Here is a 25,131-nt window from a genome sequence, read left to right as displayed (position 1 = left end):
GCCTGCGCAGAACCCCGCACGGGGAGGTGCCCTTGGGGCCGAGGCGCGGCCGTGCTTGACGCCACCCGGTGACGTCACTGGGATGACGTCAGCCGGTGACGTCAGGAGTGTGGCGGCAGGGGCGCGGGGGTGGCCGGGCCGGGCCGGGCCGGGCCCGCGGCGCTTATGGAGGACGAGGACTGCCCTGCCCTGATCCCGATAGGCGCCGACGGCGCGGAGCAGAGCGCTGCCGGCCCCGGCAGCAAGATCCCCGTGACGATCATCACGGGGTACTTAGGTGAGGAGCGGGCGCGGCGCGGGCAGGGCAGGCCCGGGCGCGGCCCCCACGCCGCGGGCCGGGTGAGCGGCGCGGGGCCCTGCGGCTGCTCCAGCGGGTTCGCAGGGCCGCTCTGAGCAGCGGTGAAAGCTCCCGGTGCACCCTGCTTTCAGGGGCCGCTTCGTTCAGGTGACGATTGGCAAATGGCTCTCGATCACTTGGCCTCAGAACAGGGCAACAGTTCGGCTCAGTGAAATGCAGCCTGCGTTGCAGTCTGAGAAACGAGGTTCGGCGTTTTTCCCGTACCCCGCGACCAGCAGAGTTACTGTGTGCTACAAGCAGTTGTGGACTGTAAGGATCTGGTTAAATTTAGGATCGCCGTCACTGTTGTAAAAGTTGTAACTTCGTACTGCATCACAGTGTTGCAGAGAAAAACCTCTTAAGGACAAGTAAGGAAGGTTCCCTAGTTGTTGTGGTCACCTGCTCTGGCCTAGATGATCTCCAGAGATCCCTTCCAGCCGTGACAATTCTGTGATCTTGTGCATGGCATAAAATTGCTCCTAAGCAGTGTCGCAGGGGGTGTGAACACGTTTTTTAACAGTGCCCCGTTTAAAGGTAGTTAATGGCACGTCCGTGGTTACTGATGGCAGAACTGGTCAGAAAAGGCAGTAAGAGGGAGAAGATTATGTGTGCCTTTTGTTAAAAGAAGCACAAAAGTTAGTTTTGTAGGAAAAAAAAACCTCCCCAGCTAGTAGGGAACTTGTAAGTTTATCAAGTATTGACACTTAATGAATGGAAAAACTGTGAGTCATTTAAGACTGAGATTTATTGCCCTGATAGTTCTGTGGGTTGAAATATAACTACAAATGAATTTCTACATCTTTAGAATAGAATGTAGGATATTAGAATGAAAACTTCTGTTTAGAGGAGAATTGCTTGAAGTGTGCATGCACATGCATAACAGTATTTGGTTTTTTATTTGAAATTTACTGTGGGTTTTTTTACGTTTTAATAGAAATATGGTCTGTGTTCTAGGAGCTGGAAAAACAACTCTTCTAAATTACATACTGACAGAACAGCATAATAAAAGAATAGCAGTTATCCTGAATGAATTTGGAGAAGGTATGTAAACGTGCAGAAATCTTTCTTTTTGCCACAAAATGACAAGTACATAAAACTGCTGGAAACCAAGACTGTTGTAATGTTAAATCCATTACTGAAATTGTTAACATACCTCACAGTCTTCAGAAGGGCAGAAAGTCTTTTTGCTGGTTTTCATAAAGTAGTGACATGCATTAGTCTGTTTTGCACATAAATGTAGGCCCTCAGAGTAAAATAAATAAATACATCACCCTCTTGGAAGTGCTATACCTCCATTTGTCCCACTCAGTTTCAAGCAAATGGAAATTAAAATAATATGTTGGTAGATAATATTTTCTTTTATTTCTTTTCCCCTCAGCCATTTGCAAATCACAAATTATCCTGGACCAAGAAAATGGGGAGATATGTACTTGATGGCTATGGTTCTTTGAACTCTTTGCTTTCAGGATTTTTAATTGCTCTAGCTGTAATTTCATATCTGTACCATAGTCAGAAGCTTACATTTTTTACAGTTTATACTGTGTTGGTGGGGGACTTTTTGTTTGTTTGTTTTCATCAATAAAGATGTGTGTAGCTTTTCTGGTCACAGAGCCTAAAATAAAATGTACAGACAGAACCTTTATTTGATAGCCTGGCGTCCCTTTCTTTTAGCAAAGTTTGTGGCACTTGCGATGTACCATCATCCAGTGGGACTTGATCTATGTGGAATGAGCTTTGTCTTGGCTTTTAAATTTCTCATAAAATCGAAAATACAAATTTCTTAATAGCATATCAGAAACGTGGTCTCAGGAGAAAAGAATGCAATCCACATATCTCTATGTTACAGGCATTGTCATGCAAGACAGTAGATTAAAAATGTACCACTACTTGTGTTTTCAGGAAGTGCCTTGGAGAAATCTCTGGCAATCAGTCAAGGGGGAGAACTCTATGAAGAGTGGCTGGAGCTCAGAAATGGCTGCTTGTGCTGTTCAGTAAAGTAAGTTAGGACTATTGTACAAGTTCTTCCAGTGGAGATTGTGGGGGATTGAGTAAGGGAGAAGACATCCAGGTTTGATTCCTGAAACTAATGGTAGAATTGATTGAGACTTCTTTTGTCAGATGAAACAATTGGAATTTGGGAGGTAGAAATTTATTTCCTGTCACTGCCTTACTGGATTTGGACTTGGACTTGATCTCTTTCAGAAAAGTAATCTAAGTACCAACTTCTACACCACGGGGATATTATAGAGTAGGAATCTACTCCTCTGTTGTTAGTATAATATGCTTCCTTGTGGAGAGGTGAAGATTCAGGTGGGCTGGAACTAGGACTCGGATTTCCCAATTTCCTCACTAAACACTTAGTCTGCTTCTTTCTTTGCACATCGGTTACTACTTCAGTATTGTGTTCATTATATAAAAGGATGAATGGAAAACCTTTTGTGACCTAATGAAACAGGATCCAAATTGGTAAGCTGAGGGTCATGGTAAAAAGCAAGAGTGTATTTGTTCCTTTGGCATGTTTTTTTTTTTTTTTTACCCTGTTTATTTCAATGCTGAATTGTTGGTGCCAAGTTTGTAAGTAAGAGTCATGGCCTGTTTGTCCTGAAAATTTGGGGGAACTGGTCTAATGCCTTAAATAGTAATAGGTAGTAAGTGAAAAAGTGGGGATCTTATTGGACTCTGTTGTTCTGGGGTGTAAGGAAGGAATGCTGTCTTAAGAGATGCATAGAAGTTGTATATACTTGGGTTTTTTATTGTTTTTATATGCTGTTTTACATGCTGCTATGTTTTATATACATTGGTTTCTTATATAAATGCTATACATTTCTGCTTCAGGCTGACTTCATCAGCTCTAATTTAAGTAAATGGCCTATTAATCTTGGTGTAGGTGAGGTAGAAAGGCAGGGCAGCATGTTTCACTTCTACCTCACCCCTTATTTCTGTAATATCAGCTGCCAAAACAAATAGTTACATATCTACACAGCCCTACTGTCCTTTACAGGTTGTTCAGTATTTGAAAACAAATCTTTAGGTCACCTGATGGGATTAGGCAAATGCTATTTTCAGATTAAAATGAAGTTGAAAACTAAAATTTGCCTAATAATATGCCAGCAGGTAACTAAATTTTCATTGCAGACTGTAAGTCTGCAAATGTCCTGATTCAGAACTTCTGCTTTGATCATACTGACACTGTGTTCTGCATTAGAAGATACATTTAAATACATGCTTTACCTTATTTTCTCTGTTCTCAGATTTAATTGTTTCTTCTTACAGGGACAATGGTGTGAAAGCAATTGAGAACCTGATGCAAAGGAGAGGAAAATTTGACTATATATTGTTAGAAACAACTGGTTTGGCAGATCCAGGTAGTTCACATTACAATTTTCATAACCATGATAATTATTCTGGTTTTATGAAGTGCTTATTTGCTCACCAGTTAGTTCACTTTGACAGTTGTAATAAAAAGTGGTGGGTTGTCAGGTGCCTATGCTTTGGTGGTGGTACAGACTCCAATGAAATTGATTCAAGGTGCAGATATGAGTTGGGTTCTCTTTGCTGAACTTGCTCTAAATTGAATCTAAAGCTTAGTAGAAATCCAGCTAAAATATATTTCCATTTAGAGAAGATACTGGTCTTAACAAAGAAAAGCATACTCTGAAACTAGTAGTTTTCAGTACAGTTTTGATGTTCTACATTCCTCCTTTCAAAGTCTAAATAGTTAGCATCTGTTGTATTGTTACACTTGTGATAAGCCTTGTATTTTGTGAAGTTGTAAAATATACTGTGAAACAGACTAGTACATTCTTCTTAAAGAGCAATAATAGATTTTACAAAATCCTTCTGTGTTCTTTAGTAGTATTTATTATAAAAAGGGTGTTTAAACTTGAGCTCATGTTAGGAATAGCTATCCAAAACAGTTTTCTTTAAACCATCCACATTAAAAATCTGTTATAGATGGAGAGGGAAGGAAATTCTTACTAGAAATTCAATTGTTTCCCCTTCAGGAGACTGGTGCTTTCCAGCTCAAAGCTAAATAGTTGTCATTATAAAGTAATTTTCTTCAAAGGACAGGACATTGATTTGGCCTCTGTTACACACAAATTCTGTTTGAGTCAAATTGGAAAACTATTAAGCTTTTTGGAAAAAAAATCAATAGATACCAGAAAATGATTTCATGTTGTGGTCCCTGCTATATCTTGCCTGAGTAAGCATTAGAACAACTGACAGGTATTTGGGTCTGATACAGAGTGGTGTTTGAAGGATTGCATTGTATCACTTCAGGTGGACAGTTTTAGGTTTGGAATTACTTTATTCACTGATCTTATTGTTACCACTGCAAACACAGTTTTTCTGTCAAGTACCTCAGTGTTGGTAGTTTACTGAAAAAATACCAATTTTGCAACTGTATATATACTACACTTCTTAGGAGCTGTGGCCTCCATGTTTTGGGTTGATTCTGAGCTGGGAAGTGACATCTATCTTGATGGTAAGAAGTGCAAACTTATTTTCCTGTGTATTGACACTTGATATCTGGATTTAGAGTAATGTATTCTTGGTGTTTTAAGGCAAGGTTTCAGAAAATGTTTGAAATGTATGAACCTGGTTTTCACACTGCCAGATTTGATCACATAGGTATCCCTGCTTATTCTGACGCTTGTTTATTTACTTGGTGAGGTGCCCAGTCTTGCTAAATCCAGCAAAAGTTGTGTAATGCTTTTCTAAGGGATCAGATATGGACAGCTCTTGATAGTGATGTAAGGGGAAAATCTCATTAGCCAGATGTTATAAAACCTCATTTAGGAGTAATATTACAGCATGCTTTTTTTCTCTTTTTTCTCCCCCATCTCTGCTGAAATACAGTGTTTCCTAAAGGGTTTCCTATTTTTCTGAATTCATAACTTGTCAACACCTGGATGTTTCTGCCTTTTGTTTTCTGCTTGCTTTACCTATTGTACTCGTTTGCTCTAATATTTGCTGTGTTCTAATGAAAACCTGAGATTACTGAAAGATAAGTCATCATAATATGTAGCTAAAGAGCAATTTTTTTTAATGTAGGAAAAAATTACTTTTTTTACTTTAAAAAATGCCCTACTAACATTTTGGTCAGTCTGTGAAATACCCATCTAACCAAGGAAGGAAACATTGAGTTCAATAAGAAAGAGCTTCCTAAGTTTCTGCCAGAGACTTGCAAATTTCTGGTCATTTGCCATCAGAATCAGTCAGTCCCTTAATTTGTTTCATTATTCTGTTAAAGAATCCCTCAGCCAATTTCCTTTTGTGGAAGATGAGGCATCTACTTTGTGAGAATTTCTCACGTGGTTCTGTAGACATTTTACTACCACAGATATGACAATGAATAAAAAAATATTTAGGTAACAAGTTTAATGTTCACAGACTTTCAGTGCTTCCAGTTTATTATAACTAGTTGTAAAATATTGTTACCTTTGTGCAGGAGGTTTGCAAGTTGTTAAACTGTCAGCCGCTTTCAGCACATTTCTGTTCCATTTTAATATTTTCTTTTAGGTATAGTGTCTGTTGTTGATGCAAAGCATGGATTGCAGGTAAGTTACTAGATTTGTTACATGATTTAAAACTGCAGCATTAGAACAGCTATGGCAGTAATGTACATGTGGATTAATTAATTTTAACAATAGCTGTAATTCTTAGATTGAATGAGGATGTATTTCATTATTGCTATCTTTTGAATGGGCTCAAGGAAGTACTGATATTCGCAGCAATTCAGATTCTTACAGACACAGAAACAGGTGTGACAAGAGTTGCCAGGTTGCTAAGTACTTGGTTTCTTCTAGTTCGATCTCTTCACTCAGGAATGTTGCTTTTAATCCAAATAGGCATTTGGGTTGCTGTAAAAACAATGGAGAAATTGGTCACTGGTCTGTGTTACTTGAAAGGAGAGGACTAAACACATCTTTTACCAATGTGGTAACAACTGAGGGCTATGTAATGGTGGCTGTGGCAGGGAAAAATGAGAGCACAGGTGTCTTGCTACTGCTTCATATTAAAATGTTATATGGAAGCAGATGAAAAGAGCAGGTATTAGAGTAATCTATATATAAAGTATAATGTAAGAACAGACAGAACAGTGAGCTTGGGTCAGTAAAAATTGTCATTAATTCAAATAATTCAGCTTTTTTTTTTCCTTTTTTTAAAATTTTTGGTAATAGGTGGGTGTAAATATAACTATTTGCAACTTAATAACATAGCAGGTTACTGCTTTGATTGGGTATTGATTTTGCAGGATTCAGAAAAAAAGTGACCATTTGAGAAAATGCCTTCATTGTGAGAAATGCTGTTCACTTTTAAAATTTGACAGGTTTGTTAAACCTTAACAAAATACAACAAAAGGACTGAATAAGGAGAAAGACCATACAAGAGGGAGAAGGGGACTATGGGGAAAACATGGGATGTCCAAATAGCAAATCACAATAACGTAACTATACATTAATAGAACTTCTCTTAACGTACGTATAATGTTCATCTCTTAATTGCAAGAGCCAGCCATTACATTAGCCATCTATACCAAACCCCCTTTTTTCTTTTCTGTAAGTCATTTGGCTCAAGCAGTTAATTCTGATGAACTACTCTTACTTCTCTTGAGTCAAATTTAATTTTGGATGAGTCATAATAGTATCTGTTGATGTGAGTGAGGACAGTGCGATCAGGGAAAAAAACCTCAGGTTTTGCCTAAGCAAAATGATTGGTGGAGTTGGTGACATGCATTGGTTGGAGCAGACAAAAGGGAATCACAGAGGTCTGGCATGGCTTTTTACCCCCATCTACCATGTCCATGGGGTTGCTACCCATAGCAGGTGTATTGTGGGGGCCAGTATAGAGGCCAGCTTGAGTTAGCTGTCTAGCCTCTGTTGTACTCTGTCAGTTGTACCTGTATTGGATTCTGTAGGGAAAAGACAACTGAGGTCTGCTGTAGCTTCTGCCCTCACCTTACTGAGCTTACAGGGTTGCTACCCGCAGCAGGGCTATTTAATCTTGGTGGCAAGCACAGGGGACAGCTCGGTCTTGCCCTCAAGTGAACCACCTCTCACTGTTCCCCATGTACTTCCCCTCAACAAACACTCCCAATCCCCACCCATTAAAATAGGACAATTACTTCAATAACTGATGCAATTGAAATTCCCCATCCGAAGTGTTACTTGAAGCAGTCCTGAAGCTGGCTAGTGGAAGCGTGACTCTACTTTTTGGACATCTGGTGCTTCTCTAGTTGTCTCTGCTTAAGAATGAATCTTGTCTTGCTTGGTCTGGATGTTATAGTCCATTCTTTGGGTTCTTTCACCAGGCCTTTAATTCTGTTGACATGAATCCATTCCCGCTCTGCAGTTTGCACAGCTGATTCAATGGTTAGCAGTTTTAATGCTTTAAAACCTTTCCCCTTCTGCGCCCACTACTTGCATGGTATTTTAACTCTTCTCGCATCCCTTTTGAATTTTACAAACACAAGTTTCTTCAGCTCTTATGTCTACCAAAAATTCAAATTCTTCCTCTTGGAGACTTACTTTAAGGTTACCAAGGGCTTCTCATGCTACTCTGTTCCCAGTCGGTAGTGCCCCTGACACCTGTATCCCCTCTGCCCGTTCTCATAAACCTTCAGGTCCCTTTCCTTTTGGCATGTCTGAAGGGAAAGGGACCTGAAGGTTTATGAGATATATCCATTTTTCTTACAATAAAAACAAACATGTTCTTCTCTAATGGCAGTTAACATTACTCTGGCCTTTTCCTTTGCTTTCTCTTCATCCATCCTGACGTACCTTTTCCATGCCTCTCTTAAGAGATCCTCTTGCCAGCTGTCCAACTTCTGTAATTTTCTCTGTATATCTGGCCATGCATGGGTGATGAAATACATCTTTAGCAAGGTCTGTCTGGCTGCTGTATCAGGGTTGATACCTGAATACTCATATTTTTCCTCAACGTTTCTAGCCACTCTGTTGGGATTTCTTCCCTCTCTTGTTATTCATCAAATGCCTTACAAGCATCCTGGCTTTGTGGGGCTGCCTCTTTAATACCCCTTACAATTAAAGTTCTATAATCCTTCCTCCATGTTTTGCCTTCCCCTGAGGTTGTTGTGGTCCCAAATGGGGTGTACAGTGGGCATCTTCAGATCCCCAGGAGGTCCTTGCATGTGCATGTGCCTTTCCTGTATCTGCATCCCAGCCACCCAGATCATCTGTCTTTCCTGGGGTGTAAATAACATGGTCATTATTGATTGCATTTCATCCCATGTATAAATGCTGGCCTTAAAAATTAATCTAACTGTTCTGTTAATCCAATGGGGTCTTCTAATAATCCTTTTAACTCTTTCTTGAGCATACTCACATTAGAGGAATTGAGTAGTATAGCTAGAAATCTACGCCCCACCCAGTGGTACTTCCCTCAGAGGATATAATCTGCCGGTTCTCATCCCTTGGACTGTCTTCCTCTTGCTGCCCCATTCTGTTTCTAGTGTTTAGACTAGGCCCATGAAAGGACAAGGGAAGTGTGGTTGGTGCCAGTGGAAGTGTAGGGGACAAGTAGTCTAATGGGTCCCATTCTTTACTCTTTGTTATTTTAAACACGCCCACCATTGAAGGCAAGATTTCCTCTTCACAACAAGCAGCGTAGTCACTTTCTTCTTGATTAAATGGTTTCATAGCCCTTACATAGATGTTTAAATCCTGACATATCCACTCTTTGTCCAACCCATACCTCAGCCAAAGTACATGATTGGGCGTAATTTCCCCCATAGTCCACTCTGACATATAGTACTCTATCATCTTAGTCTTATCCTTATCTCTGGTGTTGGGGTCATATTTCGACTGGGCTAGTTTTCTTCCCAGTGGGCTATTTGTTAATATCTCTTCACTTCTTCCCTTGGGGATTCTCTGCTTGCTCCTAGTCCTATCCCAACAACCAATCACAGGCCCTCCTAATATGGCCTGCCTTCCCAATCAGCCAACTGCAGGCCCTCCCAACAAGGCTCTCCTTCCCAAGCAGCTGACTATAGGCCCTCTCAACAAGGCTAGCCTTCCCAATCAGCCAACCATAAATCCTCCCCATAGAGCCTGCTTTCCCAGTTGGCCAACCACAGGGCCTCCCAACAAAGGCCCACCTTCCTAATCAGCCAATTACAGGTTCTAGCCTGCTTTCTGAGCAACTGGAAGAAGGAAGGGGCGGAAGGAAGGAAAGAAAGTAAGAGAGAGAAATTAAAAAAAAATCCTTGCCTTCTTCCTGGAAAGCAGAAGCAAACAAACTACCCACTTGTAGTTCTGTATAACCGGGTCGGTACCACAGCAGTCTTGCACCCTGGTGCCCTCTGGTGTAGCACAGGGCAACTGTGAAGAGCCACCCAGGTGGCTCCCCTGGTACTGCAGCTTTATGCTGGCAGGTACCGTAGGGAAGCCGGCATGGTCCAGTGATCCGGTAGCTTCCAGTGCAGGGCAGCTGCTGAAAGCCACCCTTGTGGGCTCCCGGAGTCGCTCCGCCTTATGCCGCCAGATGGCAGGGGAGCTGCTGTGGCCCAGTGCCCTGCAGTGCACCAGTGTGGGCAAGCACTGTGAGCCGCTCCTGTGGGCTCCCGCAGCTGCGCGGCCCCACACAACTGAGCTAGCCCCCTGTTCTCAGCAGCGCCATGTGCAAACTGTGTTCAGCAGAACCCGCTGGCTCAGCACATCTGGAAGTTCGGCAGCGCTGTGCGCAACCACACCTGGCGTGCCCCAACCTGCCACCGCCCCCCTCAGTGCTGGCAGCACTGGGAGCTTCTCAGGCCGAGCACACACCAGACGCTTGTTGCACCAAGTGCCACTGCACGCCGCTGTCCCATGTGGTGCCCCCGTGGTCCCACACCCTCAGTTGGGCAGACCGCACCACTCAGCTGTTCCCGCTGCTGGTGGCCCCGTGCACCCAGAGCCTTCCCTTCCAGTCTGCTTGCACAGCCCCACCTATCGGCGGGTTCCACAGCTGATGACTCCCACCACCAGTGTCCTCATGTGCCTGGAACTTTCCAATGTTTGCAGCCTCCACTGATCAGCGGTTCCCGCTGATCTAACACCCCTTAAGTATGGTAATTCATAGCCTGGCCTCCCCAGGTGCTCTTGAGGTCCCTCTTCTGCTTGCAGTTCTCTCCTAAGTCTCACATGCACCCCAAGCACACTCCCAGACTCCGCCTCACACACATGGTATATGTACTTTTGTCTGCAGTTTTTTACAGAGGACTTTCTCTTCACCCTCTTTTTTTTCGTTACTCAGTCATTTTTTGTCTCCAGGGTGTCGACCTGCTATCACCAATGGTCACATCCCAGGAGAGGTCAAACTTAGCAACTCTGCCAAACTCGGCAGAGACATGCATGCATCTTGTCTGAAATCCCCTGGGGCCACAGAGATGAGGTTTTATATCCCACACTGAACCCCATATGTGAGAAACAACGCTCATTTTTAAAATTTGAGAGTTTTATTAAACCTTAACAAAATACAACAAGAGGACTGAATAAGGAGAAAGAGCAGCACTGGGAGTATGGAACTAAACCAGCATGTGCTCACTGACAAAACGGATGCTCCACCTTTTATACTCTTGCTGTTGCATCAGCCACCGCTGGCCCCTTCCAAAGTCTGTCAGTCAACTCCTTCTCCATCCATTGGTGGAGACTACTTCCTTGCAACTTGATTGGAGGTCAGGCGTTGTCGTGCCACGCCTCCTAGTAGCAAGCCTGCCCTCCTCCCAGATGCCCCATGCAAGGGTCACAGGTACATGCCTTCCATGTGTCCCGACTGCCAAGGCTGTCTCTTGGCAACCTACAAGGGGGAAAGGAGGACTGTGGGGAGAACAGAGGATGTCCAAACAACAAATCACAATAACATAACTATACAATAATAGAACTTAACATACACATAATATTCATCCTTTCATTGCAGGAGCCAGCCACTACATTACCACATATTAGCCAGCCACTGCATCTAGCAATCATATAAAAATTCCATGCTGTGGAAGTGTTTTTAATATTTCTGCATTTACAATGGTTGCAAATGGCTCAGAGAACTGAAGAATAGTGGTTTAAAAATAATAGAGTAATTCTTCCTGTGTAAGATTTTTTTTTTTGTTTGGATTACTTGGATTTCTCCTTACATTTGTGCTTATCTACCTTACCGAAAGGGTAAATCAGGCCAGCAGTCCTGTGCTGTCATTAATTTGTGTTGGACTGGAACAGAAAAAATACAGCCTCATAGCAGTTTGGCAAGTTAAGTTCATTGTGTTCTGCAAGAACAACTGTGGAGAAGTTGGTAGAAGAGTGAGGGGAAGGGGGTGATTTTCCTTCCAAGAGCAAATCACCCCCTTCCCATCACTCTTTTATGAATTTCTCCACAAAAGACAGCAGTCACTGTCTTTTAAATCAGCTCAACTATCACAAGAAATTGCATCATGTTTTAGGTCAGCCCCTTTTCAGCTGGGTTCCCTCATACTAACTCAGATATGTTTTATTGCTTGCAAAAATGTTGTTCTGTATATCTTTTTCTTCATGCAGTGCTGAATTACTGTCTTAGATGAAATATAATTGTGTTGCACACAGCAGCACTAAATTACTACTGAAAGTTAGTTTTTTAAATGCTAGACTTTTAAGTAATATAACACAAGCAACACAAAAATGTTTTGAAGCATTCAAATTTTCTATCTACTGTTACCTTTGGCACCTCAATGAAAACATACATTGTCTACTCTGTAAAACACTGACATCTACTCAGAATAGTAGGAACTTCAGACTTTCTCAGTTGTGTACTAAGTAAACTTTGCTATGGAAGGACTTACTAACTTGTTTAGTTCCTCTGATTGCAAAGCCTGGTCTCAACAGTTGCTTATTATTCAAAGAACTTTGAAAGCCGTACAGGTAATGACATTGAGATAAGGGGCAGCAATTTATGTATGTCATGCTTCAAAGAACCAACCCATCTCAAGAAAAGCTGACAAACATCTCCTGTGACCAGCCATACCACCATCCCTGTGCTACCATGGGTTATCAATCTAACAGGTTTGTCGCACAGCAATCTGAATTCTTTAATTTCTTTAATTGAGAGCAAACAGTTGGACATCTTGAAGTTCCAGTCCTCAACTTCCAGGACCTGACACCTGGACTACTGACATTTGCTCTTTTCAGGGCAACAAACCTAAACATTAATTGAATAGAATAAATAGACAGAGGATTACAAAGAAAAGGTTAGAGGAGAGGTTCCTAAGAGTCATCCTGTTGTTACTCTCTGCACAGGTTGTGCAAAATTAGGAAGTAGTTTTGTTTCTTTCGACATGATAGACTCACAGTATGCAATATCCAGTTTTTTACTTTCTACAAGTAAAATGCTGTTAGATGCCTAATAATTCCAATAAAGAAAAAAAAATTTCCAGGTTTTTAAAAACTGTATTTCCCATGACAATTGATTCCACTTTTAATTTGGTATTTCTGTAACTTGAAACTGAGATTTTAAAGTAATATTCCTGGTATATTTAGAGCTGATGAAGGAGTGCACAGGACTCTGACTTTCCTGGAGATGTAAGCATAAGTGGCAAGTTCTTACTAGTATTACAGCATCAGTTTGAAGTTTTTCTCCCTCCAGTGTCTGTGACATTTTTTTCTCCTAGAGATTGCTATCCCCATGGTAGAGCGAACAGAAAATAACTTGTAGTTAGACCTTCGCTGCTTCTGTGTAGTCTGTTGCTGTGCCTAAGTTAAGTAAGCCTTTGTCTTGCTAAATATTACACTGCTGCTTGAGATGCAGGTATTTCTTCCCTTTCACTTATTCTTCTGTGCAGACACTGGCTTGGGCAGACAAGTGGCGATGATACTGAAACTCCTGTAGCTTCTAATTTTGGACAGACTTGTCAAAGAGCAGTGGTTTATTCATACAAACCTGGAGAAAGTTAGCAGTTTTAACTATAAAAGTACAGTTTGTCTTGTACAGTCTTCCAGAGAAAAAGAGTGTGAGGTTGCATATATGAAATGCTGTTTTGCAGGCCTAGCCTGTGTTTTTGAGTTGAGTTCACATTCATTTGTAAAGTAACTGAGCCTTCATTTTCTTCCAGATACATTTTTTCATTGTTACTGTATTCATGGTAACTTTTTTACTTGTAAAGCTGAAAAGTAATTAAAGATTATAAAGTTTTCCAAATCTTTAGCATTCTAATAATAAAATCAGTTAGAAGAGTTTGCTTTAAGCTAATTGTAAATCTCTGTAATGGTGAATGTATAAATTTACTTTTTCAATATCATTTAACAGAAAGATTCTAGATGCTATTTTCCTCAATACCTTGTCAAAAAACAAACCTCAACTGAATTGGATTTGGCTTTCTTTAATTTCAAATCAATTTAAATTTAATTTGAATATGATTAATCCAATTCTTTTAATTTTTGTTTAGCATTTGACAGAGGAGAAACCAGAAGGCCTTATTAATGAAGCATCTCGGTATGGACATAGAAATTAATTTTATATATCAAGTTGGGAATTGCACTGTATAAAAGTTCATTTGAAATGGGTTCTTTTATAGGGCTTTTTTCTCCTGCTTTGCTTAAACTGAGGTAGATTGGTGTAATGACATAAAATGTGGAAAAGTAACTTCATGGTTCATTTGATCTTTCTGCCAAGAATGGGCTCTTCCATTTTAATAGTGATGGGATTTTATTTAGGTGAATGAGAAGCACCTGTGTTGGGGGAATTAAAAGTTCTGTGTTAGGTTCTACCATGCTTGAAGCAGAACTAAAGATAGAGGAATACTTTTTAATAAATGTGGAACCACAATAATTAAGGGTTGTTGTAACACTTGAAGTCTTCATAAAGCAAAGAGACTTCAAGTAGTGGATTACTAGGACCACGTGCAAGGCAAGTAGGGATTTGTACATCAAACAAACACCAACAAACAGAAGAACCCTGAAATAAAAGAATCTAGCAAGCCTTGATTTGATCTGTTAGGGCACAGAAGAACATATTGAGGAGAAGTCAGTAGTACTTTAATCATTCTTCATGATATTCTTAATGCTTGCCCTTCTGTACTAACAATGTTCATATTGTCTTTTGGGGCCGTAGGAGAGATGATGTTTCTGCGTTACAGATAAAGTATTTGTTAGTGATGTCTTTTTCTCTCTTTTTTTTCTTAATACTTAGGCAGGTTGCATTGGCTGATCTTATAATCATCAATAAAACAGACTTGGTTTCAGAGGAAGAATTGAATAAAGTCAGAACATCTGTGAGGTATGAAACTTTTGGCATAACTGTAACACTGCTTCCTCAAAAATGAATTTAAATGTAGTTACTTCTTTACTACTGTTAGAATAGAAATTAGATTTCAAAATTGGATTGACAAAAATTGATAAGCTTATAAAAGAGACTGTATCTTGTGAAAGATATTTCAGTACTTCTGTGTACTTACACAATCTTAGCATTTTGTCCAGCTAGGTAAGATTTGATGTTATTTACTAAGGACAGGCCTTTGTCTTAAGTGTTTTTGTTTTTGTGTTTCTGAGCAGCTGTTGCCATTTTTTGAGAATTAGCAGAAGTGGTAAAAAATCTGCTGGTAAATATTGCATTTGCTGTTCACTAGCAAATGCAAAGATATATGGAGGAAGTCCCAAACAATTGTCATAGGAGCAGAAGAACCAGTGGTCTGAAACAAATAAATGATCAAAGACATTATTCTTTTCCATCAATATGATGATAAGCCAAATTAAACATTAACATTTTAAAATGCTTTACAACTGTATTAGTTTTTTGAAATATGAAAATAAAAATGCTCAGACTGAGCAGAGTGTATCATGAATAGCTATGGATAGGAAAATGCTCTTCTCACTGGTGGTATCTTCTTCTCAGAACTTGTGAAGTTCCCTAGCTCTTAGTGGAAACCAAATATCTCAACCCATGTCTGATAGTTATTTAACTAGCTGATAACAAAGTTGGGATGCTATTTCACATGATGCTGTCCATGATTAACATATTCAAACAATATGTCACGGTTATATTTTCCTCTAACTAATGGTTTTTCTGTTTTATTTTAGGTCAATAAATGGACTTGTTAAAATTCTAGAGACACAAAGATCAAGGTATTAAATGGCCACTATTACTAGGTACTAGATCCTGCTTCTTTTGTGATAGTTTAAAGTGTTCTATTAAATCAGCTTTATTAAAGAAATATTATTGAATTAGAAATATTTAACCCAATTTAATATTTATTTTATGAATTGCTGCTGAAAATAAGTTGTTACTACAAAATGTCTTTGAAAGCAGTGGAAGGAAGTTACAAAAGAAGAAGAAGAACAAAAAAATAAATAATTACACTGTTTTTTGCTATTTTTTTAATTGAAATTCTGACTCAGTTTTCTTCTTTAATAAGGACTTAAATGGGTACTGTATTCCCAGGAGCATTAGGAAAGAAGTATAGCTTCCAGACTGCTAGGACTGATTTGTGCACTTTAACATCAATTATTGGAAAATTGTGGTCAGTGTTTGTAAAATATAGGTTTTTGATTTAAGCAAACTTAAAGAGAAGGTAATAGTCATAACCTTAATAAAGTATACTTGGCTTTTTAAAGTTATTGTCAAATGTAGTTGGAAATTGTAGAGAAAAATACTTGCATTTGTTGGGTGATCAGATATGACCAATTTTGAAGAACATACTGAACTACATTGTTTGTGTTTTAAATGTCCATTAGGGGAAGATCCAACATGTGATCTCTTAGCATGTTGTATGGTGTGTGATGCCAGTTAGCACTCTGTTTTGGATATGAGATAAAGTGGACCTCAGATTCAGTCCTCAATGACAAGCCTTTGTTATTTGTAAATATTCTTTTGTAAATGACACATATGGTCTCTTTCATTATTATGTTTTCCAAATGTGAAATAAGCACAAAATTAATTTATTGACATGTTATTTGAGGACATATGCTTTCTAAGAGGGGTTTGTCCCTCAAAAACCCACATTTAAAAGGGAGGGTTACTATGTGATTTTTTAGAACACTGCTGAGAACAACTGACACTGAGCTGGTCATGAATTTTACACAGGAATAGTTTGTGTATTCCATTATAAGTCTTTCATCTTAGAAACTGCTTGGTACAACTACTGTTGAATGTAAAAGTTTAATGATTCCGGTTGTATTCTAGAGGTGGGGTTTTTCTTACCTGTCATGTTCTTTTTATTTAGCCCCATGTCATTAACAGGATCTGAAAAACTGTCAATTGCTATTAGCAGTCAAATCTGTAATCTGTATTGCTTTGTGAAGAAAGGTTTCCTATGCAAGTTTATAGGTAGCCATTCTTGTAAGCAGATATGATAGGTACTGCCTATTCTGTATTACATTTTTTGTCTGTTTCAAATTGTAGAGTTGAAATTCCTAGTAGTAGTGCTTCCCCCATAAAGTTGTTTCAGTTTTGTTTGCTAACAGTGTGTCAGTATTCTACATGTATTCCAGGGGTTTGTGTCTGTCTTGAGAGGCTCAGGTTTGCTTTTCCCCTTCAGGGAAAATAATTTATTATTCAGGCATTCAGTATAAGGGATTTTATCATACTTTTGGAATTACCTTGTATTTTACCATAAAACAGTAAAATTTAAAAAAATTGTTTCTGTGCTTATATGTTATTGTGTAACTAAACATAGCATTTCTTGTAGAAGACAGTACCAAACACTAATATCCAAAAATAAGGCTAAGTATTACTGGCATTAGTCTTATAGACAAGAAAAGAAACATATGCTTCAGTGAACACCTTTAAGACCTGACATTTAAATACATGAAAAATACAAAGCTTTCTTTTTCCCCCCTCTCTTTAGAGTTGATCTCTCTAATGTCTTGGACCTACATGCTTTTGACAGTTTATCTGGAGTAAGGTATGGTGATAATTTTGTGTCTTCTATAAGAAAAAAAAACAAACCTGTGTATGAAGCAGACACTCTGAAATCCTGGCTCAAATTTGCATCTGAGTTTCTATTTGAATTTCTAGTTTAGTCTGTCCTGTCTAGACCAGGACAGTCACATTTTAAAAATTATTGCTTTATAAGTGGTAATATCAGATGGAATTCCTTTCTTCTTCAAATGCCTGCAAAAACCTTTTTGACCTTATAAAGTTAAATGAGCCAGAGTTTGTGTGGTTGGTTGGGATTTTTCCCCAAAATGCAAATGGTTTAGTGTCATAGTAGATTTGTACCCTTCTCTGGTTCTTTTAAAGTGTTTCAAATTTTTTTCTCCTTTGTATCATGATGAAGTGGAGGCCTCTGTAGGTTTCACACAGAAGAATGAGAGAGTGAGGTTCCACAGCAAACAAAGGCTCACAATTCTGATAACTGTGTTTGTCATTCCTGGGATTTTTAAATGCTGAATGCATGATTCAGCATCCTGGATGGGTGCAGAAGTAAAATGGGAAGGAAGGGGGAAAGGTTCATTGTATGTGCTGAAGCGCAGCGAAGAGAGTGAGGGGTACTGGAGAAATCATAAAGTAAAGGAGGGAAAAGGAGGGTCGTATCAGCTTCATTCTTCTTCCTGGATACAGACTTTTCACTTCAGATAATGGAACAGAGCAAATTCCTTATTCACTTTAGGGAGAAATTGCAGGACATGCAAATTAGTAGCCTCTATTAGATAATATGTGCTTGTGAGATTTCCCTCTGAACTGGTACAGTACTATCAAAATTACAGGTTTTGTCATTTTTTTCTGGCACTGGCTTTTGCCTAATCAGTGAAATACTGTAGTGTTTGTTTCAAGATTTTTACCAATGGCAGCATCAACAAAATACAAAACTAGTCATCCAAAACAAAGTTAAGGGAGGAGGGAGACTGATATATCCTTTAGAGGCAATAGACAACTGTTAATTTATAAAGCCATGCTCCAAGTTCTTATAATGGATCAACTAACTGAATTGACTCATGCTGCAGCCACACAGCAGAGATAATGCAGTAAAAAGATGTGAACCAGAAAAAGATTGTTCCTGTTAACAGCAGTTCACAGTTAGATCTGATTACTTGTAGTATTAGGTGATGTTCTGCGAAGTTTACTAGTTTGCTGCACTCCACAGATCTGAGAAAGTTCTTAGGGAACTGACAAAAAAAAATCTTTATTGCTTTCCTCAGTCTAGTCTTTTCTCTTATCTCACTCAGTTACTTAGAGCTTCTCAATATTTGGTATTATAATAGAGGAAACACTCTAAAATGTCAGCATTTAAGGACAAATTCTAAATTATCAAGAAGATTGTAGACTACTTAAACAAAGTTTGGTTTATTTGGTTTATGTTTGAACTCAGCACAGCAAAATTGCTTACCCTGTTTTTAGTTCCTAGACACTGAAATTCTTACATGAAATATCTGTGGTTGTTTCAGTGCCATCACCTGAGTAGAAAAACTCTTTGCATCCAGCAGCACTCAAAAACAATACACACCAGTACATTAATATTTTTTTTCTTTTAATGACATACTGCAGGAAGGATTTCGGTCAGCAGACAGATACAACATCTGCTGGTGTGCCTGTGTGATAGAACCTTGTAGTCTGTATATATCCTGAAGTCACAGGAAACACATCACAAATTCTGGATTCTCGGAAGGGTAGTATGACAATAAGACAGTAAAGCAAAGGAAATAAGAGAAGTAGGAATGTGAAATACTATTTCTGTAGCAGACAGTGCCTTTTTTCACCACCATAAAGGCTTCTTAAAATTTTACGGTTGTCAAATTAGGAGGAGGGATTTTTATGGGCAATCTTCTCTGAAGTGGCAGAGGGCATTATAGTAACTTGTGCTACAGTATTTCTTCTCTGCGTGTTATTCACAATATAGAGAGAAAACAAAACAGTACAGAAGACGGTATTTGAAGAAATCTTGTGCTATCTTAATTGAGACAGATGTGGATCTGAAATCTAAAGCTGCAGTACAGTTTTGTGTTGTCACACAAAAAAATGCAGTACGACCCTAAATATTAGTTTACAAAAGAGGTTCCCAAGTAGAGCTTGAACTTAGGGACTTGTTGAGTAGAGAGTTATCTGTTTTAAGTTAGCAGGCACACTGCACAGTAGAAGTGGGCTGTACAGCTGAGAAGTGGAAGCTGGTATACAGTATTTCAAATCTTTTTACAGATTTCATTCTCTCAAGCAACAGCTTTGTACATTCTTCTTTATTTTCAAATAATTGTAAAGTTTTTTAAAACGAATATCTATTGATAAATTCTACTGGTTTATTTTTTCTTGCTTGTTGTAATGACGTAGCTTGCCTTTGCTGAAAGGAGTATCAAGGGTGTTGTGTTCGTTGAAGTGGAAGTGTTTTTAATGCTGAAGATATTGCAAATTAGGACAATAATTCTCTTTATGTTATAAAAAGCCTAATTTTCTAACAAACAATGAACTATATAAAACAAATAAAATTAAACATTTCTATTTTGAGATTAAAAATTAATTTACTGTTGAAGCTTATTCTGAATATATAGTCTATCTTTGATATTTCACCTTTGCTCTGCAATACTGGAATTTTAAAAATTTTGAAATAATGACATTTTGCCAACCCTACTCAAATGCGACATTTAAGTTCACTTATTTTCAGTTTGCAGAAAAAGCTTGAGCATGTAAAGACAACACATGCACATCTCGATAAGGTAATTACCAAAAATACTGCTTTGATGTTTTTGCAACAACAGGGCTGTTCAATATTGCATGCTAATTTTGTTACTGTTTCAGAAGGTTTCAGTTAGGGAGTAATGTGTTCTAGGGTATTTGGAAGATGACCTAGATTACACAAAAGGAATGTGCCTTGTTGTAGATAGATTCTAAGTGGCTATATTAAGTCTCACTTTTAAAAATGGCTTGTAAGCTTCCAGTGCTCCAGTCAGTCATGTCATTTGTTGATTCACATGGAGAGTATTAGTGAACCAAATAGAATTACTTTTTTTTTTTAGGTGTTTGCAGAAACAAGTCCTAAATTTCTAGCTAGTCTGTCCTGTGGGTTTTCTATCCAAAACAAAATCTCTCTGGTTGAACTGTGGGTCACAGTCCTCCTTGGGGTGTAACTAGGTGGGTGGGGTTCACCCATAGGCCTCGAGTCCCCTCAGTGGCTGCAAAAAAGTAAAAACTTCAATTTTTTAAGATGTCTGAGAAAAGTGAGCTTTCTGCAGAAGGTTTCTATGATTAAATTTAATTTTCAGGTTAAATTATAGTGCATACAATACCTGTGTTTTTCTTTTTAAACTGCATATTTTAACTGTGAAGTCGCTAGTCTTGAAAACAGGAAAATGCAATTATAATTTAATTTTGGAACTAAAGATTAAATGCAAAATCAGTTCATGCTTAATTATAATTACAATGCCAATGTTGATAGTTTTGTTTAATCAAAATTCTTAAATATGCTTAGTTGTAGAATCTTAATTGATCCCTAAAGTAGATGGAAATGTTAAGTAGAATCCTTCCTGAATGTTATGAGTTATAGTATCCTTGTATTATTAAGGAGATTATTGTAGTTTTGTAGTGTGGAGCCATTCGACAGAATTCATTGTTACTATCTGTGTTTAGTTTAACACCCACATATTTAAGATGATTGTTGAGACATTTGAGGCATAATGAGGGCAGAAGAGTTCTCGCAGTAGGCTGCAAGTCCTTGTTGTAAGACAAAGTGTGCTTATTATCTTCATGTTGAAGGTCAACAGAAACAAACTGCACTGTGCTGGGAGCACAGTGAACTACGGTCTGACGTGTTTTGAAGCTGCTCAGTGTTAGCTCTTCGTTGTTAGATAAGTTTACTTGGTCATTAGACAAACATTTGCTACTTGTTGTTTTATTTTTTTTTCCTTAAGTTAGACTAGTCATCAGAAGGTAGTTTGAAAGCATTTCAGGAAGTAATTCTCTCTCTGTTCTTTCATACCATTGAGCAGTTACAGTGACAAAAATAAGACATTTTGTCTTTATCATTACTTCATCAACAAAATCATTAATTTTAAACTACATGTTTTATTTTCATATTTTCTTTTGATAATTGATCCTGAACAGTTAGCTGGCACAAAACTTAACTTCAGACATCTTGATTTTCTGAATCTATAGTCTGTTTATAAACAGCTTTTTTTACAAGGCAAGTACAGATTGCCTTTTATGAAAACTGTATTGCTTATTTTTTGTCTGATAGAATTGTCTGCAAAACAGTAAGCCAAAAAATAGCATTGTTAAGCATATTTGAAAGCTTGGTCATAATAGTCTCTACAGCAAAGAATTATATGGTAGCAGCTAATGGCATTAAACTGTTCAAGGTATCCTGTATGGCCTGTTAGTGCACACACAATCAGAAACAAAAAGTAGAGCTTAATTTAGCGAATTGGAGCAGAACAGAAATAGAGGGTTTTTTTTTAATTTGATCTTGTCATGTACTTGCCTTTTTATGAGCCCAAGTTATAAAGCACACTTTTTGAAATTACTGTTATGGGATGTTTATTCAGTGTGGTAATAATAAATGCATCTTGCCATTTGCAGGCTATAATTACAGTAACATTTGAAGTTCCTGGAAATATAAAAGAAGAAAACTTAAATCTCTTTATTCAGGTAAGTACTTTGAACTCAAAAAATCATTGTATCATTTATAGAAACTCATCTCGTGCCACTTTGTTTATGGAAACAACTTTTTCTTTTCATAGAATCTTCTGTGGGAGAAGAATGTGAAAGATAAGACTGGATGCACCATGGATGTCATAAGACTGAAGGTTAGTCAGAAACATCAGCTTCTCTGTTTTGTGCTTTTCATCTTTACACCTAAAAAACTGCATTGTGCTGTCAGTTATGGACCTATCAAAGGTGCTGTTGATCACTGTAGCAGAGCAGGTGAAATGGAGAGTAGCAAGTTTTTGTTCCATGAATGACTCAGAAAGAGATACCTGGCAGAGGAGCAAACATTGATCCTACTTGTTTTGAATGGGGAGGGCAGTCCCGAGATATCAGTGGCAGGGTTAAAAATCAAGCCATAGTTAAATAATTTCTAATTTTCTACCTCCATTGCTTTGGGAGATTCATCCATCTCACATAGGGTTGGGATACTGTAGATGAGATCCTATAGATTGGTAGGTACGCTTAAAATTGTTGCCATAATATGCACAAATTAAATTTGGCGTAACATAGGAATGCAGTAGTAGTTGTGGTCTACAATTAACAACATTTTACAGTATTGTCAAGCTGTAGTTCTAAAGACACAGCTCATAAGTATTCATCTTCATGGGCACTTCGTATGTTTTTCAGTTGCTTGGTTTGGAGAAGAGTAGAGGTGATAATTTAGGATCTACTTTCATTTACCTTATACCAAGCAGCCAAGTAAATAATGAAAAAATGCGAATCCAGTAATTTGCCACGCTGTAAGAAATACATGAAAGTAAAGCTCGGGTTTGTTACCTGAGACACTTGACCGTCATAGATAGCAACATTATTATTCTAGTTTTATTGGAAGGAAAGTTGTTTCCTTGCTTTCTCAGCAAAAAAATTAGAGTATCCTGGTCTTCTTCTTTCTGACAAATAGAAGAGAGTAGTCACTGCTGTATCTGAAGCTGCCTGAAAAGCAGTAATGCACAAGCATGTTTTTGGTGTATTGAGCATTGGAATCAAATTAATCCTAAACGAGATGTGAAGCCTGTGATAAGATGTGTGCTGTCCCTCAGTCACAGACAAATACACCAAAGCAAATGAACCCCAAGCAACTAATTACAGAATAATTAGTTCCAAAGTTTGTTGCTTTTATATTATTCCAAAGTTTGTTGCTTTTGGCAGTAATAGTCATAGAATTCCAACTAATAGGTCAAATGGAGACGTATTTTATGAAATATTTTTAACTCTTTCTGTCTTTAGGGATGTGTCCTGGTTTAGGGCAAATTCTGGGAGGAACTTCCAGGAAGTATAAGACATGTTTTACAGAATGTGTTCCACTAAAATATTTTAGAACATTGTACTATGCAGTGATGAAAACTGTTTTAATAGAGCTTTTGATATGTGAGTTAAAGGACTCACACTGACTGCGATCCCTTTTAAGTCTGTTGCTGGTTTACTTCACAAATGTTTATTCTTTTTCCAATATTCAGAGATTCTGTTTCAGAAAAGTAAATATACTGAGCATAAAAGCTTAATTGGATTAATCTGAAACAAACATTTTTGTTCATTTTACATCATTTTGTTTTCATGGACTCCCATGTTAAACACCATATATGTATTCAAAGAGGCATAGTAGATGATGACATTTAATTTTTGTTTGGGCAGGCTAGGTACTGACTAATGAGGAACAGAAGACAAAGTATGGTAAAGTGTAATTCTTAGCCTTTAACAAAATAAGATGTGAAAATAGATGTTATGAGTAGATGTGTTGATTGATAATATGTTTATTTTGACTAACAAGTGCATAGGTGCCAGAAGTACTATTCCCTGCTTGAGCTTGATTGAAACTTTTGGTTCCCCTCTTACATATTTTATTTTTAAAGTTTTGTTTATATACCCTAACAGTTATTTTTCTGATAAGGGACTGGTATCTATTCAAGGCAAATCTCATCAAGTGATAGTCCAAGGTGTCCATGAGCTCTATGACCTAGAAGAGACTTCAGTAGTCTGGAAAGAAGATGAAAAGAGAACAAACAGGCTGGTCCTAATTGGTAAGAGGAAATTACTCATCTCCTAGTTTACATTTAAGAACATGGTTTTCTCACAGACAGTCTCACAGACTTGGCCAGTGAAAAGCAATCAGGTTAAACTGGCCAGAATTAGTTCAGTGAGCATGCTCAGCATAACCCTCTTTTAAAGACTTACCCATCAAAACCTCTTGAAGTTCAAAATTGCAGCTGAGAGAAGTCTAGATTATCCCTATTAGTGCCACCAAAATCAAACCAATCAAATCAATAAAATACTAAGCTTGCATAAATTATGTTGGCATATTTAATCTTATTTCTGTAGTTATAATTTGGGTGATGGGAATAGTTTGAATGTTTGATCAAATATTTAGTAACTGTAAGGAAGGTTATTGCTTTAAAATGTTTAAAATCAGTTTTGGTTCTGAAAAACTTGCAGTGCTGAGGTTCTGTGTTTCTATTTTCTGTTTATTTGTTTGCTGTGCAAAGTATTTTATTACCAAAAAAACCCTACTTTTTTCCCTTTCCCTTATTTTTGCAGCTTGAAGTCTGCTGTTACCTTAATTTTAATACTGCTATTCTCACTGATTGATATAATAAACACTTTCTTAGATTAGAAGAAGTTACTTGTATATGGTATTTGTAATGCACTCTAAGATACAGTTAGGAATTTTATTTCTCTTTACAGGCAGGAACCTGGATAAGGAGATCATCAAAGAAGTATTCATAGCCACTGTGAGAGAAGAACAAGGAAACAGTTGACATAAAACTATAAAGAAAGATTAAATGTCTGTTTTGATCCTGCAGAGGTTTTATGGGAGAAAAGACTGAATGGCATGGACTATTGTTGTTTCTATATCCTCTTGTATTTTATGCAACAGTTGAACCCTGAAGTCTTCCTAAGAATTCCAGCTCACCTACTGCTTTAAGATTAGTTCTTATGGTCTAGAATTAAACACAGTTCTCCTTTCTGGATTTGGCTGAAGCTGTGTCAGCAACATCATGTAACTGCAGAAATGGAGAGAGGCAAAAGTCTGTTATGTTCTACATGAAGCATTACTCTAGGGGTATGGGAAACATGTTTGAAGCCTAGTGCTTTCTCTTGCTAACTCTCTTCCACTGGGAATGAAGCAATAGTGATTATTGCCAGTGATGCAATCACAGTACAAAATGTTTAGTGTTTACTATTAAACTGTCTTCCATCTCTTTCTA

General features: G+C 38.1%; 1 protein-coding gene across 5 annotated transcripts; it reads left to right on the top strand.

The window, feature by feature from the left end:
* The first annotated feature begins 38 nt into the window (after positions 1-38).
* Positions 39-25,131, top strand: LOC135289281 (zinc-regulated GTPase metalloprotein activator 1A-like). Of its 5 annotated transcripts, none has more exons than XR_010352063.1 (15): positions 40-277; positions 1,292-1,378; positions 2,237-2,333; positions 3,611-3,702; positions 4,764-4,823; positions 5,861-5,898; positions 13,746-13,792; positions 14,489-14,575; positions 15,376-15,420; positions 17,142-17,198; positions 19,890-19,941; positions 21,800-21,868; positions 21,961-22,026; positions 23,836-23,946; positions 24,608-25,131. XR_010352063.1 is itself a non-coding variant. In XM_064402761.1 (15 exons), the coding sequence occupies exons 1-15, from the start codon at positions 166-168 to the stop codon at positions 24,679-24,681; spliced, it is 1,113 nt and encodes a 370-aa protein (XP_064258831.1). In that variant the 5' UTR covers positions 46-165; the 3' UTR covers positions 24,682-25,131. The 5 variants fall into 5 exon arrangements, 4 of the variants coding, with proteins under 4 accessions (XP_064258833.1, XP_064258831.1, XP_064258834.1 ...); XM_064402761.1 differs by having other exon boundaries at positions 46-277; positions 23,817-23,946; XM_064402764.1 differs by lacking the exon at positions 40-277 and adding an exon at positions 489-607 and having other exon boundaries at positions 23,817-23,946.

Source organism: Passer domesticus, chromosome Z (genome assembly GCF_036417665.1).
Source record: "Passer domesticus isolate bPasDom1 chromosome Z, bPasDom1.hap1, whole genome shotgun sequence".
NCBI lineage: Eukaryota > Metazoa > Chordata > Aves > Passeriformes > Passeridae > Passer > Passer domesticus.
Note: the sequence above shows the minus strand (reverse complement) of the source record. Positions and strands in the feature narration are given on the sequence as shown.

Excerpts from the sequence above, each read along its gene's own strand:
- LOC135289281 (XM_064402761.1), top strand. The coding sequence starts at position 166 with ATGGAGGACGAGGACTGCCCTGCCCTGATCCCGATAGGCGCCGACGGC. Across the intron at positions 2,334-3,610 it reads TGCTTGTGCTGTTCAGTAAA|GGACAATGGTGTGAAAGCAA; the intron begins GTAAGTTAGGAC and ends TTCTTCTTACAG. Across the intron at positions 15,421-17,141 it reads CTAGAGACACAAAGATCAAG|AGTTGATCTCTCTAATGTCT; the intron begins GTATTAAATGGC and ends CCCTCTCTTTAG.